Source organism: Podarcis cretensis (genome assembly GCF_951804945.1).
Source record: "Podarcis cretensis genome assembly, chromosome: 5".
Classification (NCBI taxonomy): Eukaryota; Metazoa; Chordata; class Lepidosauria; order Squamata; family Lacertidae; genus Podarcis; species Podarcis cretensis.
In genome coordinates this window covers 71,556,892-71,573,646 of record NC_137174.1, presented here as the reverse complement: position 1 = coordinate 71,573,646, position 16,755 = coordinate 71,556,892, and the positions used below count along the sequence as shown (strand labels likewise).

At 41.0% G+C, this 16,755-nt stretch overlaps 1 protein-coding gene across 1 annotated transcript in view; it reads right to left on the bottom strand.

The window, feature by feature from the left end:
• The window catches only part of MOGAT1 (monoacylglycerol O-acyltransferase 1), a 28,274-nt gene continuing 11,519 nt past the window's right edge, over window positions 1–16,755 (bottom strand). Inside the window, 5 exon segments of the mRNA XM_079975895.1 lie at window positions 1–3,335; window positions 6,371–6,570; window positions 9,052–9,226; window positions 10,951–11,155; window positions 12,183–12,361. Of these exon segments, the coding sequence (XP_079832021.1) occupies window positions 3,181–3,335; window positions 6,371–6,570; window positions 9,052–9,226; window positions 10,951–11,155; window positions 12,183–12,361 (914 nt within the window). The 3' untranslated portion in view covers window positions 1–3,180.

Here is a 16,755-nt window from a genome sequence, read left to right as displayed (position 1 = left end):
TTCATATCAAAATGGTTTATTCTTCTTAAGCTTCTGTTCAACAAAATAATCAATCTGTATTTTAAAAAGCCATAATACAGCAACAAGGCTGGAGCAGCGGAAAACAGCAGGTTGCATGTATGTATTTTGCAAAACTGTTCAACACACTGCAAGGCCTGTTGAAGGGCTATTCTTGATTGGCTATGTGATTAGTATAGGAAGCAATACTCCCACTCTGAAATGCTTTCACTTGGAAGGTTGCAAATTGCCGTTCCCTAAGTCAGATTGCTGCCATATCTAGCAAGTGGTCACTCTCTTCTGGGAGGGCTTAGAGATGGTCAGAGAACTGTTTTTCCTTGGGGGTTTTAAGGGAAAGTGTGGGCAGTGGAGATGGGTCCATTAGAATGAACGGGACACTGTCCCACCAAAGTCAATCTGCCCTTAACCACTCCCACGTGTCAGCTTCCTTCTCTTCAGTTTCCCATGTTGTCCTTGTAAAACTCAGCAGAAGACTGGGCACAAAACTAGAATGAGATGGCTCTGCTTGTCATTGACTCTGCCTACTGTCAGACTCCTTGCCATCCATTCTGTCAATCTCAGTGGGGCCAACCATCATTGATGTCTTAGGTATAGGGCAATCAGTGGCTATATGACCCATGACCCCTCTCTCTCTCTCTCTCTCTCTCTCTCTCACACACACACACACACACACACACACACAGCTCTTTTTAAGTGAACTGATGCATGAGGAAGTAATGAGCTTTGAATAATTTTGTGAACCAGCAGTGTTGAGAATGACATAAGAACCAAGAATGTGGTATCAAGGGGAATTTGAAGCAAATGCTGATAGCAAGCCAACCTTCTGTGTATAGGGAGAGCAGCTGCTAGGATGTCCGGCCTTAGCTAGCTTGTCCCTCAGCAAGCGTTCTCATCAGAAACTAAAAGGACTGGACCAGACAATATATGCTCTTTTCTCCCCATTTCCAGCCTCCCTTTTCAAGCATGAGTGGTTCATAGAGGGAAATAATATTGGCAAATTTTCATATTATCTCTTTATTTTCCTCTCAGTCTTGTTTAATTAAGTTCTTGCATTACATCACTCATGTCAAGCAGCTGTTCAGTTGCACTGGAATAATCTCAGTGTCTCCAAAGCATGATCCAGTTGTCTGGGGGCTCGATTCAAATGAAAAACTATAGCTACATGCTTGGTTAGTTGGTGCAACTCTCAGCAACTCTAAATTAAGAATTTAGAATTTGTGTGTGCGCGTGTGTAATTCTGAACTGACAAATGCTTCCAGTGAAACAAATGCCTGAAATTGTACACATTCAGATCATAGAATCATAAAACTGTAGAGTTGAAAAGGACCACAAGGGTCATCTAGCCCAACCTCCTGCAATGCAGAAACCATTTTGCCCAATGTCAGGCTTGAACTCACAACCCTGAGATTAAGAGTCTCAGGCTCTACCGACTGAGCTGTTTCACCAACTCACTTTTCATGGTTTCCATTGATAATACTTAGACTTAATTTCCCCTCTGCCAGAAGCTTTTTGATTACTAAAAAACATGCTTTTGAAAGAACAAAAAAATCAAGCAAATTTGATGGGGTCACTCATGTGACTAAACCAGGAAGCATTATCCTGTTTCTTGATCCCAGTGCCATCCAATGCACTGCTGTATTTAATTGGTTACAGGGAGAAGGAATCTCGGACCCACGGGCCAGTTGCAGCCATTCAGGCCTTTATTATGGTATCTTGTTCTTGGGACTTTCCCCAGCCACCCCACTTGGCCCTCATCAGCACTGCTTTGCAGCCTCCTTGGAGTTTTTGCCTGGCTGGAATGTGTCCTTGAACTCATCTAATGCCTGGATGGAGCATCGTGAGGAGTGTAAGAGTGAGTGTAAAATCTAGCCTACTGTGGAAAGGGAATGAATGCCATCCATTGCTCTGGCCCTCTTCACCACTGTCATGTGACTCCCCAGAGTGAATGCAGGCCGGGAGCTGAAAAAGGTTCCTTGTCCTTGGGCTGCAATGATGTCATCCTGTTTACTCAATACTCTACTAGTGGGAATCACTATGTGACTTAAATGAGGAAAGACAGCAGTGCAGAGTGAGCGGAAATAGGTGCAAAAGCACTTGCCTCCAGGGAAAACAGTAATACAGAACAGAAAGGGGGGGAGTGATTGTTTACAAATACTTTTTTCTGTCAAAATATTTCTGCCCCACTGAAATTGTTGCTCTCAACCTGAAAGCTAGAGAGTCTGCAAGACAGTCTCTTTGGTGAATGAGCTTTGAAAGGGAAAAAATCACAACGCATGGCTCCTTTAGAAGCAAAAGTGGTTTGTCTTCCTCTATTATCATTATCATTTGGGAGGGGTGCTGTGAAAAAACTTCCCAGAGAATCATCAATTTTGCCTCATCACACTACTCTTCTAAATAAACACACCAATTACAAAAGTACAAAGTTCCCGTCCCTGCTAAATGAGCATCTTTGGCTTATTAAATCACTTCAAGTACAATACCATATGGCTTAGGAACGCCTAATATGCCACATATTGCATTGCATAGTTAAATACAGATCAATAGCTAGGCAACAAGCCATACACGAGCATTCAGCAAAAACATTTAAAATTATTCAGTCAACTCAGATGGACACAATACACTTCTCTTTCAAAAAAACAAACAAACCAAAGGCTTCTCTGCTGCAACCACTCGGATACTAACTGAACTCTGCAAGAGCATACCTCTGCAAAATCCCTACCTGTTTCAAAGGTAGGAAAAATTTCCTGGAGGAACAAGACTGAAGACATGGGAGCCCTAGACTTATTCCATGAGCGCTCTCTTCACATAGTACAGACCAATTATCTGTGCTTACAGATTGAGTCTGTCTCGGAAAAAGCATGAGATTAAAAAGCATTAGGATTCTTTGTAGATTTGCAATGTTTTGTTACAAAACTGCATCCATTGAGAGAAGGAATAAAAATGCATTCCCAGACAATAGAGCAAAGGTATACAAAAATACAGAGAGAACTGCAAATCTTTTTTTTTTTTTTTTAAAGCAAATGCGTCACATTGTACCCAGCTACACAAGAAGATTGTAACTCTTGTAAGTTATTGGAGAGAAGGGTTGGATGGGGTAAAAGGTTGCTTTTCACCAGCAAGCAACTCTTCTGAATCAGATTCTCCTTGTACTTGAACCTGCATTTAGGTAAATGTGAGAGATGCGTGCTCTGATATCCCATACTTTTCTTTGTTTTTGTCAAATAACTCCTGGAGTTCCTGCAGATATTTCTCATGGAGTTGATTAATTTCTTCAACGGTGGGATTCAGATTCTGTTTCACCGCAATAGGGTTCCCAACTGCAAAATCAAAAACAAAATAAGAAAATCCCAGTGAGAGTCATCTGTGTAATTGCTCTGATCCAAATATCTAATGATCTTTCATAAATTGTAAGGGACCTCTAGAGCTATCCAAATTCTAAACTTCCCTGTGTTAGCAGAGCATCACAAATGACCTTGTCAAATGTGGACAGTAGGAATATCTACCTATTGGTTTTTCAGTACCACTCACACTGAGGCATGTGGATACCCTTTACTATGTTGGTTTCCTGAATACATTTTTCAAAAATGGTTCTGTGTGATCTTAGTACTGCAGAGCAACAGCAATGTCCAAGGAGGAAATATTGGCGAAATTGGCAGGATCAGTGTCACCACTTCATTAGAAGCTGTTAACAAAGATCTATACAACCTGGCTGCTAACAGCACTTCTTCATGTACATACAGTATGAATGGCAACAACAATTCGCAAGTGAAAACAAACAACATGAATGGTCACATGAAAAGTAAAATTCCCAATTTTATTTATTTATTTCGCAAAAATTATATACTGCTCGATTTTTTTTTGTTGTTTTTTTTTAAATCAAAGTGGTTTACATCCAACGAACTGCTTTTCCAAACAGTCTCACATACTGAAGACAGATTCTTTTGCCGAAAGGAAGCCATTCTGAAAACAGAGTATGTCAATATGTCCAAAGAAAATAGATTTGCAAGTGGGAAGGATTTCTGCTGCAGCTCTGTTAACTACAGGCAACTGCCTATTAAGGAATGGAAGTATAGTGGTACCTCGGGTTAAGTACTTAATTAGTTCCGGAGGTCCATTCTTAACCTGAAACTGTACTTAACCTGAAGCACCACTTTAGCTAATGGGGCCTCCCACTGCTGCCGCACCGCCGGAGCACAATTTCTGTTCTCATCCTGAAGCAAAGTTCTTAACCTGAGGTACTATTTCTGGGTTAGCAGAGTCTGCAACCTGAAGTGTATGTAACCTGAAGCGTATGTAACCAGAGGTACCATTGTACTTTATTGGGCTAGTAAAATGGGCACATTTTCCTTATTCAGTATTTATAATCAAATGACTGCTGCTATCTGAACAACCTGTTTCTTTATGGTGCCATCTAAACCTAGAACTAGTTTGTAAATTTGGGACACTATTATATGCATGGGATATGTTTACAAGTACTCAAAGATACAAAGGCATAGAAAATATCGTAGAAGTTGTCCTTCTACTTACCTAGACGTTCACAGTTTAAAATGACCAGTATGCCAATTGATCACCTTGTGTTCTTGTTTAACAGAACTGTGTCTTTGTTGCAAATTGTTCTTGTATACTTTTCAGTTTCCAAAAGTTAGTTATTTTGTTCAATCACATCCACCCTGCATTTCTTTCTTGCTATTTTTAAATCACTTTCATAAAGCAACAGGTTGAATCAGCACCTGGAACCTGCTCCACCCTAAAAGGCTCATGCATAGGTCAGTTTAAATTAAGCAGTCAGTGCACAAAGTAATGCACCTGTCCTTTTAGGTTCTAGTGTTTTTGCAGTTAGCGTTCTTTCTTTTCTTAGCCTCTTCTCCTCTCTCCTACACCTCCTCTAATGATCTCTAACTTGTATTTACAAATGCAGATCTACCTCTCAACATATTCTGTGGCCTATCATACTGTAGCAAGCAATATGCCACTTTTTAGAAGAGCACTTCTCTTAATCAAAAGTTGAGCCAGAAGTGGTTTTCAGTCCTCTCTTCACTCCTGACAAAAGTGGTTAGAACATATCTTATGATTCTGTTTACATTTTAAAGCAGCTGACATAATACTTGCACAAGACCTCAAGAATATGGTGTGTTGCTAGAAGTTTGCCATTTGAAAACTACGCAAAGTTCAGGAATGGTGGAAGGCAATAAAGGAAAAAATACAAACCGCTCAACATATTATCAAACTCCTGCAATAACCTGGTTTTGGTAGATAACCAAATGGGAATGTAAGTGGACATTTTTAAATCACTAATTATTTGGAGCTCAAGGAGACATGCATGGGGATTATTCCATTTTATCTTCATAATTATCCTATATAGTAAGTTCAGCTGAAAGATAATGGGATCTGTAATCATGCTGGGATATAATGGGATCCACAATCACTGAAGTGTACCCAGTGGGCTTCTTGGTTGAGTACAGTAGGAATCCAAATCTCTCTGGTCCAAGTCCTCCTCCTCCTCCTTTGGCGATCACTCATATCTGAGCAAGATTGTCTTCCATGAACATGGTCTTAACAGTGATTCTGTAAGTGACTGTTGAGGCCAGTTCTGGATCCACATGTCCTTCCACAGTGGGAACATAGGTTTCCTGGCAGGAGTTGATCATGGGGAGGTTTTGCCAAACGTGCCATCCTCTTAGCACGTTTCTCCCTTTCATCCTGAGTTTGAGCATCTTCAAAGTCCATGACAATTTTGGTAAAGGCTGTTCTCCAATTGGAGTGTTCGTGGGCCAGAGTTTCCCAACTGTCAGTATTTTATTGGATATGCAATCAAAGTATTTATTATCTCACTGCTGTATTGAAGTTACAAGAGAGCTTGGGTGATTTTAATATATCATCTTATTTGATTTGTTGTTGCAGTTGTTTGGTTTGTATTTTACTTGTGAACTGCTCTGGGATCTTGTAAGAAGAGCAGTATATAAAAGGAAATAATAGTTAACACACATTTGGTCTGATCCACAAAGGCTCTTATGATGTTCTTAACACAACATACCACACCAACCATACAACATAGGGATGCGGGTAATAAAGTATGAATTGAAGCATGTTATGTAGATTATTTTCTGCTGACAAATTCTATGAGCTACATATAAACACAACACAGTCAAAGGGCAGGGGGAGAGGAGGAAACCTATAAATAAAAGATCAGGAAAGAGACAAATGCTTATTTCAAACTTCCTCCTCTTCTGCATTTGGTGCTTAAATGGTATATGGAACCGTTTGCAAAGGCTAAGTGGCTACTATTTCTTGACACAGATTTGTATATTAAACATGTGCATATGAGATCAAAAAGAGAGCAAAAAGAACTTACCAATAGTGTGAACAGGTTTCCTGTAAGGCATCACCCCAAAGCTATATTGAAAGATTCCTCTGCCATGAAACAAAGGCAATGCAAACCCCATAATCTTCTGCAGTTTCTCTTGCAATGTTCTGAGCCTTGATCCTTTGGGGTTTGCAACTTGTTTGAACAGTTCATTTTCCCCAAAAGAAAACACTGGGACCAGTTGAGCCCTGCCAGAGAAAAGCAACAATGCGGTTGACATAATTCATGTCAATGGGTTGACAAGTATACCCATTTAAAGGAGCTGGACCATAAAGAAGGCTGATCACGAAAGAATTGATGCTTTTGAATTATGGTGCTGGAGGAGACTCTTGAGAGTCCCATGGACTGCAAGAAGATCAAACCTATCCATTCTTAAGGAAATCAGCCCTGAGTGCTCACTGGAAGGACAGATCCTGAAGCTGAGGCTTCAATACTTTGGCCACCACATGAGAAGACTCGACTCTCTGGAAAAGACCCTGATGTTGGGAAAGATGGAGGGCACAAGGAGAAGGGGACAACAGAGGACAAGATGGTTGGACAGTGATCTTGAAGCTACTAGCATGAGTTTGACCAAACTGCGGGAGGCAGTGGAAGACAGGAGTGCCTGGCGTGCTCTGGTCCATTGGGTCATGAAGAGTTGGACACGACTAAACAACAACAACAACAAATAACTTTGGCACTAAATTCATGTTGCTACCTACTGCCTCCTAGGAAAAGCTCAACAGGCAATAGGACTAAGCCTCCATTTACACAACTAAATGCAATATTAGTCCAGGACTAAACCAGGTTAGTCCAATGGGACTAACTAAGCAGATGCCATACGTCTAGGGCTTTCTTTCAGCCAGAACTCAGTTCTAGCACCTCTCAGGTGGGCGCCGTTTCCATTCTAAGAGAATAAGGGAGGTGTTCATGGTGAGTTCCAGCACCTGTTTTTCTAGAAAAATAGCACTGCATAGATCAGAGGTCAGTGGCTAAGCTTATTTTGGCCTGAGGGCCCCATTCACCCTTGGCTAACCATGGGGAGACCACATGCCAGTGGGGACTATTGCCAAACCTAAGCATGGCCAGCCCATATGCTTGCATAAAATTTCTGGCATGGACACACAGGGCACATGCCCAGGCAGGCAGCCCTCTCCCCAGCCAAAATCAGTGAAGTATTGAGCACAGGGCAGAAAAAAATATTGCATAGGATTTTTACGAAATTGTAGTTGGCTGCCTCTTTTACCAAGGTATAAAGTTAGAAATGACAGTAAATGCAAGAAATGTTGAAATTGGGAACAATAACCACAGGAAGGGAATGGCCCATAGGACTGCTGTTGGCTAATAGCTCACTTACAAAGAAATATTGCAAGTACACAGTAAAAAAAAGTCATGAAACAGGAAGTTGCTACACGTGCAATTTCATACTTACGTATTAAATGACTCTTAGACATATATAGGACAGCTATTTTCTGTGTGTGAATATTTGGTTCTTGTTATTGGAGGGGGGAATCTATTTCACAACACTGCACTTCTTCCCTCGTTTTTATATATGTGGGGTGGAGGATAATTTTAATTCAATTCACACTTAAAGCCAAATTCATCAATTTCTGACTTTCCAAAACAATGTGAGAATTCTTCATAATTTGCACTTATCCAAATTCTGGGATGCAGTTCTCCAACCATTTACAAAAAGGCACATATCGGAGTGGGGGGAGTGGGGAGGGAAGAATATATTAGTGAAAATAACATACAAAAATGTTTTATATTAGGAGATATTGTTTGCAAAAGTTGAAACTCCGTACAAAAATGTATTAGGAGAAATTCACATTAAAAGGCTGATGAATTTTCATGATGATTTTAAAAAGTCACAGATTGCTGCAGAAATATGGAGAACTGAATTGAAGGTGGGGAAAATGAGAAACTGAGAGAACTGAAATTGACAGATTTTGTATGCAATTTTCTCTAGCAGTTTCCCCTAATGTAACGCATGTCAACGCACCCTGTGGCACAGCAGGTGTGCTTTCGTACTATGATGTTACTTGGTTGGGGAACTGCATTGCAAAAGTTGGGAGAATGCCTTGCAGACAACCCCAGTGCTAGAGACAGACAGACAGGTTGTGTATCCGCAGCAGTGACCAGAGGAGGGTGACTGCTGGGGAGGACTGCAGAGAGAAGAAATGCCATGGTGCATCTGCAGCAGCACAACAAAACATGTCTATCTCATATCAGTCTCTACAGAACTGTAACTCTCCAACCATTTGACTTCACTCCCAAAGACACACTCCTCCATTGTTTCCTGAGACAGACGGTAGCCAACGACAAGATATACTTATAGAATACTATCAAGTACAGTGGTACCTTGGGTTACATATGCTTCAGGTTACAGACTCCACTAACCCAGAAATATTACCTCAGGTTAAGAACTTTGCTTCAGGATGAGAACAGAAATTGTGTTCCGGCGGCGCGGCAGCAGCGGAAGGCCCCATTTGCTAAAGTAGTGCTTCAGGTTAAGAACAGACCTCCGGAATGAATTAAGTAGTTAACCCGGGGTACCACTGTAGTCCATTTCATGTTTTGGGTACCTACATTCCATCTTATTTCAATTGACAAGTTCTCTAGATTCCCAGTTAATGTCCTGTGTGTTACCACTTTATCCTTAATGGGTGAGGTCTACACATAGAACTTACCCATGTTTCAAAGCCACCTTAATGAACCCTTTTCTTTTGAGGATGCTAAGAGTTAAGCTTCCAGGACGGGCATCTAAAGACTCTTCTGCTCCTCCAATTACAATCACAGCAACATTTCCACCGCCTTCGTGGCTGAGCACATGAGACACACTCTTCTTGGATGCTGAAACCAGCCCTGAAAGTGTGAATAAATAAATAACAGAATACCCAATCAACCGATCAGTGTTGCATGGAAACCATTAGTCAGGTGGAATGAAAAAATCTGCTGAAGTTAAATTTGTGCTCCGTACAGTAGTTAATTATTTATTATAAACATGCAAACAGTCTACAAATGACATATTACATAATGCAATCTAATAGTCACTAATTTACTGTTTATTTTGAAAAAATCCTGTATTAAGATTGTGCCCTTAATGAATTATAAGACAAATATAAAAATGTTTTCTAAAAACTCATATTACAGTTTATTTAAACATATACAACATAAATGATCAAATTATTTAATTGAATATGATAGCAGTGGGAAAAGCTTAAAAAAAATATTAACTGAGGTTCTCATTTCATGTACTTAAAAGGGGCCCACTGACTCTCAAATTGCTCATTTCTCTGTCTACCTTCCCTTAAGCATACCAGCTCTATTAATTCTGTCACTGTGGCAGGCAAAAAAAAAAACAAATTTTATTAAAACTATTTTTGTTCTGTGGGAATTATGGGAGTACACCACTTAGCTGCTATTAATACTCTGATTAGATTTCAATGTTCTGCTCTTATGTCCTTTTTTTAAGCTATCCCAAAAGATGGTGGATTCATCTGTATTTGAGATCCAATTATTTCTTATATATGCTCTGTAACAAACTACCATTTTAACTTATGAAACAGTAAAGCCTACGTGTTGTTACTATTGAATTTGATGACCCCTGTTTGGGTGTTTCCCCCTCATGCACAGGGCCAGATTTAGGTTTGATGAGGCCCTAAGCTACTGAAGGTAATGGGGCCCTTTATATGTCCAGCTGTCCTTTGCCAACAACAAATTGTCGCTGTTTTTTGTGTTGAATATATGCTATATGGTAATTTATGGACCTAATAGGTATCTAACCAGTGATATTTTAGGGAGCAGGCTAGCAGGCGGGGCCCATTACTTACACCATAGGAGCCTACACAACACGAAACACTTGCTGTATGTATGTTTTGTTTTATTTGTTTTTTATCTTATATTTTGGAAATGTACATCCAGTTTTATTTTCCCTTTAATTTTTTGGGGGGCCTCCAAGAGAGAGGGGCCCTAACCCATAGCTTGTTTAGCTTATACGTAAATCTGGCCCTGCTCATGCAATTAATAATCATGTGAGGGGGTGACTGAAGCTAAATCCTTCTTCCCCATCTGCAACCCCCTACCCTCTCACTACCCAGACCTGAGGAATACATCTGTAGAGCGGAATCTCCTCTTTCTGCATCCTCTGGTGATGTGGAAGATGGAGAACACCTGAATAGGGCTGTGAGAATCAGGCCACGTCCCAGAGCTTACTTTACAAAGTGAACAAAGTGTGCCAGTGAAAGCATCACATTGCTTCAAATGGCTGGTGAAGACGTGGCTTTTCGAAAAGGCCTTTGGTGAATGATCTTTTTGCGAGCTCAATTTCTGATGGCTGTTCTACAGTTCTGAATCTTTGTGACTTGTATTTTGGTGTATGGGGGCAGCAGAGGGGAAAACTCCTGAAACTGGCAGAACATTCTCCTTAGTGGTATGTTAAATACAGCCCACTGTTATTATCTGATTTGCTAAATGTGTTCGGTTGCTTTAGAAATCAGGTAGGGTCGTATTTTTTTTAACAATACTGTACATCATTTTCCATTTTTGGAAAAACAGACACATCTGAATTACTAGGGTTTACTGCTTACCTGCACACATAATATAGTCTCTGAAGAAAGGACACCTGAACCAGAAAGGCAAGATGTGTAGGTATGGAGTCAGACCAGGGAATAACCTCTTAAAACCTGTGTATTCTGTGCAAAAGTTTCCAAAAGCTCCAGCAACAAGGACGCCATGAGGATGAAACCCAAAGAGGTAGTTCTGGCTTGGATCCAAATCCGAGGTTTTTATGAGCTGAAATAAAGGCTCAGTAAGAAGTTCACTCTTAATTTAAAAGTTGACTGGCAATTGCATACTGGCCAATTCAGACCCCGCAGCGAAAGCTAATTATTGCTTTTGCAAAACAAACCTGCCCCCCCCCCAACCAGACATTTTGATGAGATGGAAAGTTATGGGGAAATGCTCTGGAAAGTGTGGGGTAAGAAGAGTTTGGATGTGATATTCCGCTTTATCACTACCCTAAGGAGTCTCAAAGCAGCTAACATTCTCCTTTCCCTTCCTCCCCCACAACAAACACTCTGTGCGGTGAGTGGGGCTGAGAGACTTCAAAGAAGTATGACTAGCCCAAGGTCACACAGCAGCTGCATGTGGAGGAGAGGAGACGCGAACCCGGTTCACCATATTATGAGACTACCACTCTTAACCACTACACCACACTCTCTAGATGTCCTGTTGCCTAACCTCCACACCCACAAATAAGGAAGATTGCTCAAAGAACAGGTTCTCTGGAAGAGACCTCAATTTGGGTTAAAAATAAGAAATGGAGGTGTAACTTGTAGAGTATATAGACACAGAGACCTCAGCTCTCAGTTATAATGCAATCTATGACAGTTACTCAGAAATAAGTCCTGTTGTGCTCAAGCTGTTCCAAGCCAACCATAGTTGGTTTGTTAGGATTGCATAGCAAGCTGTAGTTAAGCAAGGAAAGGATTGAAAGCTTTCAAAACCATTTCTTCCAGTCACATTGGAGGACAGGAGGGGAGTGTGCAAAGCCCAAGGCTTATTTAGGACTATAATGTGGTGCTCAGCCATTGTTTAGTGCAACGTGTGGCCATGTTTCTGTGATGGCCTCTTCACGTTGGCCATCCACACGTGCAAAATTTCAGCACAGGAATAATAATGGAACAAAACAAAACAGAAGTGGAATCCTAACGAGATGCAAACTACATTGGCTTTCCTCCCCATGCTCTGGGACATATGCAGAGCGCACAAGCGTGCACACACAAACACATTAACTTTCACTGCAAAATATTTCACTCACCTGAATTGGAAAGTATTCCTTAAAGTATCTCCACACAGTCCAGTTTCTGACCCACTTGGATCTTCGCCCCCCAGTTTGGGGGGTTTCCCAGTCGAGGTAGAGCCAGAGCGCATAAATAGCTGAGATAAACCAGTAATCTCCAAACACAAAGATCATGAAGATTCCACAGCAGCATTGTGCTAAAAACAGAGACACAGAAAACACAAAACATTTGATACGATGAATGCAACTCATAATTTTACCTCCTTGCCATTTTCTTCTCCTTTCCCATCATGATCCCTATGGCTGACCAACAGAAGCCTCTTGAGGGTTCTCTCCTTGTACCTAATCCATGGAGGGTGCTTCCTCTATAGCCACACCAGCTTGCTACTATGCTTCTCTGCAACTCTCTGCTCTCAACTCTGACATACAACCTGCTCTCTGCCCCCAAAACTCGTAACACTGCCATATTGCCGTTGACAGCAATGGAGGGCTCTATCCTATTCTTTGCATTCCTATGCCTAAGGTCACCACTGTTATATCAGTATGTGATACAGAGAGATAGAAGGAGGTTTTTTTTTTGTTGTTTATTAGCAATATACAGTGGTACCTCGGGTTAAGAACTTAATTCGTTCCAGGAGAGAGAATAATAAGAATAATATGAACAACAAGAATTGGATAAAGCTGGAAGTGGGTACATTTGGGACATCCAGATTTGAAAGGTCTAAAGAAATAAAATTGGAGTTTTTACTCCTAAATATAGAGATCTGGATGGAAGAAATGGTCCTTTTTGAGATAAAGTCTTTCCAAGATTGGACGTTCGAAATTAAAGATGATCTAAAAGACGGCAAAGACTATTAAAAAGACGGCAAAGTGGACTTGGCAAGGATCTCGGCCTAGATGTGGGATCTCCAGGACGACAACAGGCATTGATGGACATTGGAAAAGGGGGGAGGGAAATTTGGAATCCAAAGGGTGTTAAATTATACTTTATTCTTTTTTCTATTTTCTTTTAATTTAATTTGTTCTGCATATTTAAAAGGGGAACTCGTGGAAGGGAGCGAGGTCGATTTTTAGGGGAGGGAAAAACATTTTTAACATTGGGTTAATTGTAATAAGTTTAAAATTTGGGGTAAGAACTTGTTGAATTTATTTGAAGGAATTGGAATACAAGAGGGGGTGGGGAGGGGAAGTCCTGGAAGGATGTTAATGAAAATAAGGATATAAAACTTCTTTCTTTTTTCTTTTTTTTCATTTTTCTGTTATATTTGAAAATGTTCAATAAATATTATTAAAAAAAAAAAGAACTTAATTCGTTCCAGAGGTCCGTTCTTAACCTGAAACTGTTCTTAACCTGAGGTACCACTTTAGCTAATGGGGCCTCCCGCTGCTGCCGCTGCGCGATGTCTGTTCTCATCCTGAAGCAAAGTTCTTAACCCGAGGTACTATTTCTGGGTTAGCAGAGTCTGTAACCTGAAGTGTCTGTAACCTGAAGCGTCTGTAATCCGAGGTACCACTGTATACTCTTTGAAATCCTTCATCAAATGCTGGGGGTTTTATTTTGCCCTTTCAAAGGCTTCTCCTTTATTTTGTTTCTTTTTTGTCATTCTGCCTGATAAAACGAGAAATCAGAGCACGGAGGCATAATGTCCTGCCTTGGATAATTTAAAATGATAAATATTAATCATTCTGCTGAAAATATGTGGTTCGGTACTACAATTCCATGATAGTTTCAAGCTGAAGCTGGGCAATAATTTATTTTTAGCTTGGGGACGAAAAAGGAACCTTTCAACCACACTAATGCTAAACTATTCTAATCCTGACACGTATACATGAATAGATGCAAAAGTCGCTTTCCAGATATCCACAGTCAACATGCAGGTGTCAGGAGCTGAGTAGGGCTAACACAACAGTGGCAGATACAGCAAAGAAGAGCCTCAGGAAAATAGGCAGCCAACAGTGCTGCCCTGTTCATGTCTACTCAGAAGTAAGCTCCAATGCTTTTCAATTCTACATCAATTCACTTAGCGGTAAGCTCATTTAAATCAGTGGAACATATTTCTATGTAGACGTGTATAGGAATTCACCATTTTAAGGGAAATGAACTTGAGAAGAAATTGTCTAAAGCCAAACTTTGTTTTTTTAAACTCTCCATTTTCTTTCTCATCCAAATCAAATCCATTTGTTTCCCATAATATAGCTTGTATCCAAGATACATAATCCGACACAATTTAGAAATTATTTGGCAAGAGACAAGGAGACAGAAAGGAATTGAAGAGTGAAAGACATGGAAGGCCAGATCTTTCTTGAGTAACACACTTTCAAAAGAGAGAGTCTTCTCCCAGTGCCAAACTTTAACAGATTTAGAGCCTGCACAATAATCCCATGTACGTGCAGAACTTAAAGCAAAGGCATCCTGAGAACATTTCAGGGGAGAGGACAGTTATGATAAACTTTCCTCTTGATTTATCAAGCAAGTGGTCACGAGTTCTTGTATTACAAATATCCTGCAGCACAAGTTTTGCAACTTATTCCAAAAGCTGAGATGTACGTATTCCATTTGTGGCTGAGCAAGTTCCTGACATGACAATGACTCAATATAGTCTCACTTGGCTTGACAGAATTACTACCCTTTCAGCTCCTTGGCAGGATTCCACATGGCTTAACATCAACATGACCTTGAGGTATGAAAGTCACACAAAGTTTGATGACTAGTACCTGGCAGGGCTATTCAAAGACTTCACAAAGGCTGCCACACAGTCCAGATAGCAACAAAAGCTGATAGGATAGGTTTGCTTTTGTACTAACCAAGGGCTTACCCTGAGATGTGCGTCCTGCTTTCCTTAGGGTAGGAAGCCAAATGAACTCAGAAACACTAAGGCTCAAACTAACACACCCACTGTTCTTTCTGTGTTTGTCTGAATGACCTGTTAAGCAAAGTTAACAAAGCTCATGGTGTTAAATAGATCAACAACAAACACATGAGAGAGTTCTTAAGCAGCTTTGATTAAAAGCAAGTTGAAGACCAAGTTACATAAACCTTGGACAACAACATATTTTTGGTGAAAGGCAACACAGTGACACAGGCAGTTCAACTGGTAAGTCTCTGCATGTCACTCTGAGCAATGTTAGGGACCTGAAAGAGTAAATGGTCAGTCATTTAGACTACAACTCCCACCAGCCCCATCCAGGATGAGCTAGTCCACCACTCTTGTTTGCATTTCATTTCAGTTTAGTTCCTGCACCTTCCCATTCAATATATCCCTGACTTTCTCCACATGCGTGATTTCTCCTACCCAATTGCAGGCTTTGGTTTTCCCCAGGGGTCAAACCCCTGCTAAACACCATAAATCTTAAGCAGGTGGCCTTGGACCAGTCACTATCTCTGTCTAAACTACCTCACAGGGTTGTTGTGAGGATAAAATGGGAGATGGAAGTTTGTTAAGGGCTCTGGGAACTCTAGCTCTGCGAGGGGAAAACTACAATTCCCATGAATCAATTGGAATGGGGGTGCTTTAAATGTGTAAACAACCTAAATGTGTTTCCCATGAGCAGAGGCACTTTCCCTCAGATATTCCAAGACAAGGACTTATTATTGAAAATGCATTCTAAAGTTTTCCCTCTGCTGGGTTTCACCTCTAGCACAAATGAAATTGAGGGCAGGGCACAAACATCTTGTGGTTTGGCCAGGGTCCCTCCCCCCTCGATTTGCATCTGCTTTTACGTCCCTAAGGGAAACAGGGTGGCTTGAAGGAAACAGGGCCATAGGTGACACATTAACGACCAATGAGGAAGTGAGAGTGAAATAAAATACCCCACATGACCTAGCAGCAGGGGTGGGGAAACTTTTTCAGACTCCCCAAGGATATTCTGAGGGCTGTGGGTTAGGGAACCAAAAACACAATGACTTTAGATTACTGTGTGTTACAACAAGCTGTCTATAAGGAAAGAAGAGCTCAAGGATTCCAGTGTGTTTACATGTGTGCTCCCTAGCCTAGATCTTGCAATTCCTTCACCTGATCCAGAGTTTGTTGCTCCCTGCTGAATACTAGACTTACCAGCAGATGACAGCCTTGTAAAGTCCTGAATATATGTTGCTATGATTATGAACTTTGCACCCTCTGTGGTTTCCAGTACAGTCATACCTCGGGATGTAGTAGCTTCGGGATAAGTATTATCGGGTTGCGTGCTGCGGCAACCCGGAAGTAACGGAGCGCGTTACTTCCAGGTTTTGAAGATCATGCATGCGCAGATGTTCAAAATGACATCACGTGCATGTGTGGAAGTGGCGAATCGCGACCCACACAGATGCGCGGAGGTGGGTTGTGTTTGCTTCTGGATGCGAACGGGGCTCCGGAACAGATCCTGTTCGCATCCAGAGATACCACTGTACCTGTAAAAAACTGTCTCTCGGGGGCTCTGGCAACAATTTTGAGGATTCCCTTTAAATAAATAGTAGTGGCCAGTTCACAGAGGAGCATCAGCTTCACTTCCATTCCTGATGTAAGTGTTTATTCATATAATAAATATATATAATCTCCTCCATTTCTAATGTTCAGATTGTGATTGCTGTTGCTTTCGCAGCCAAAAATGG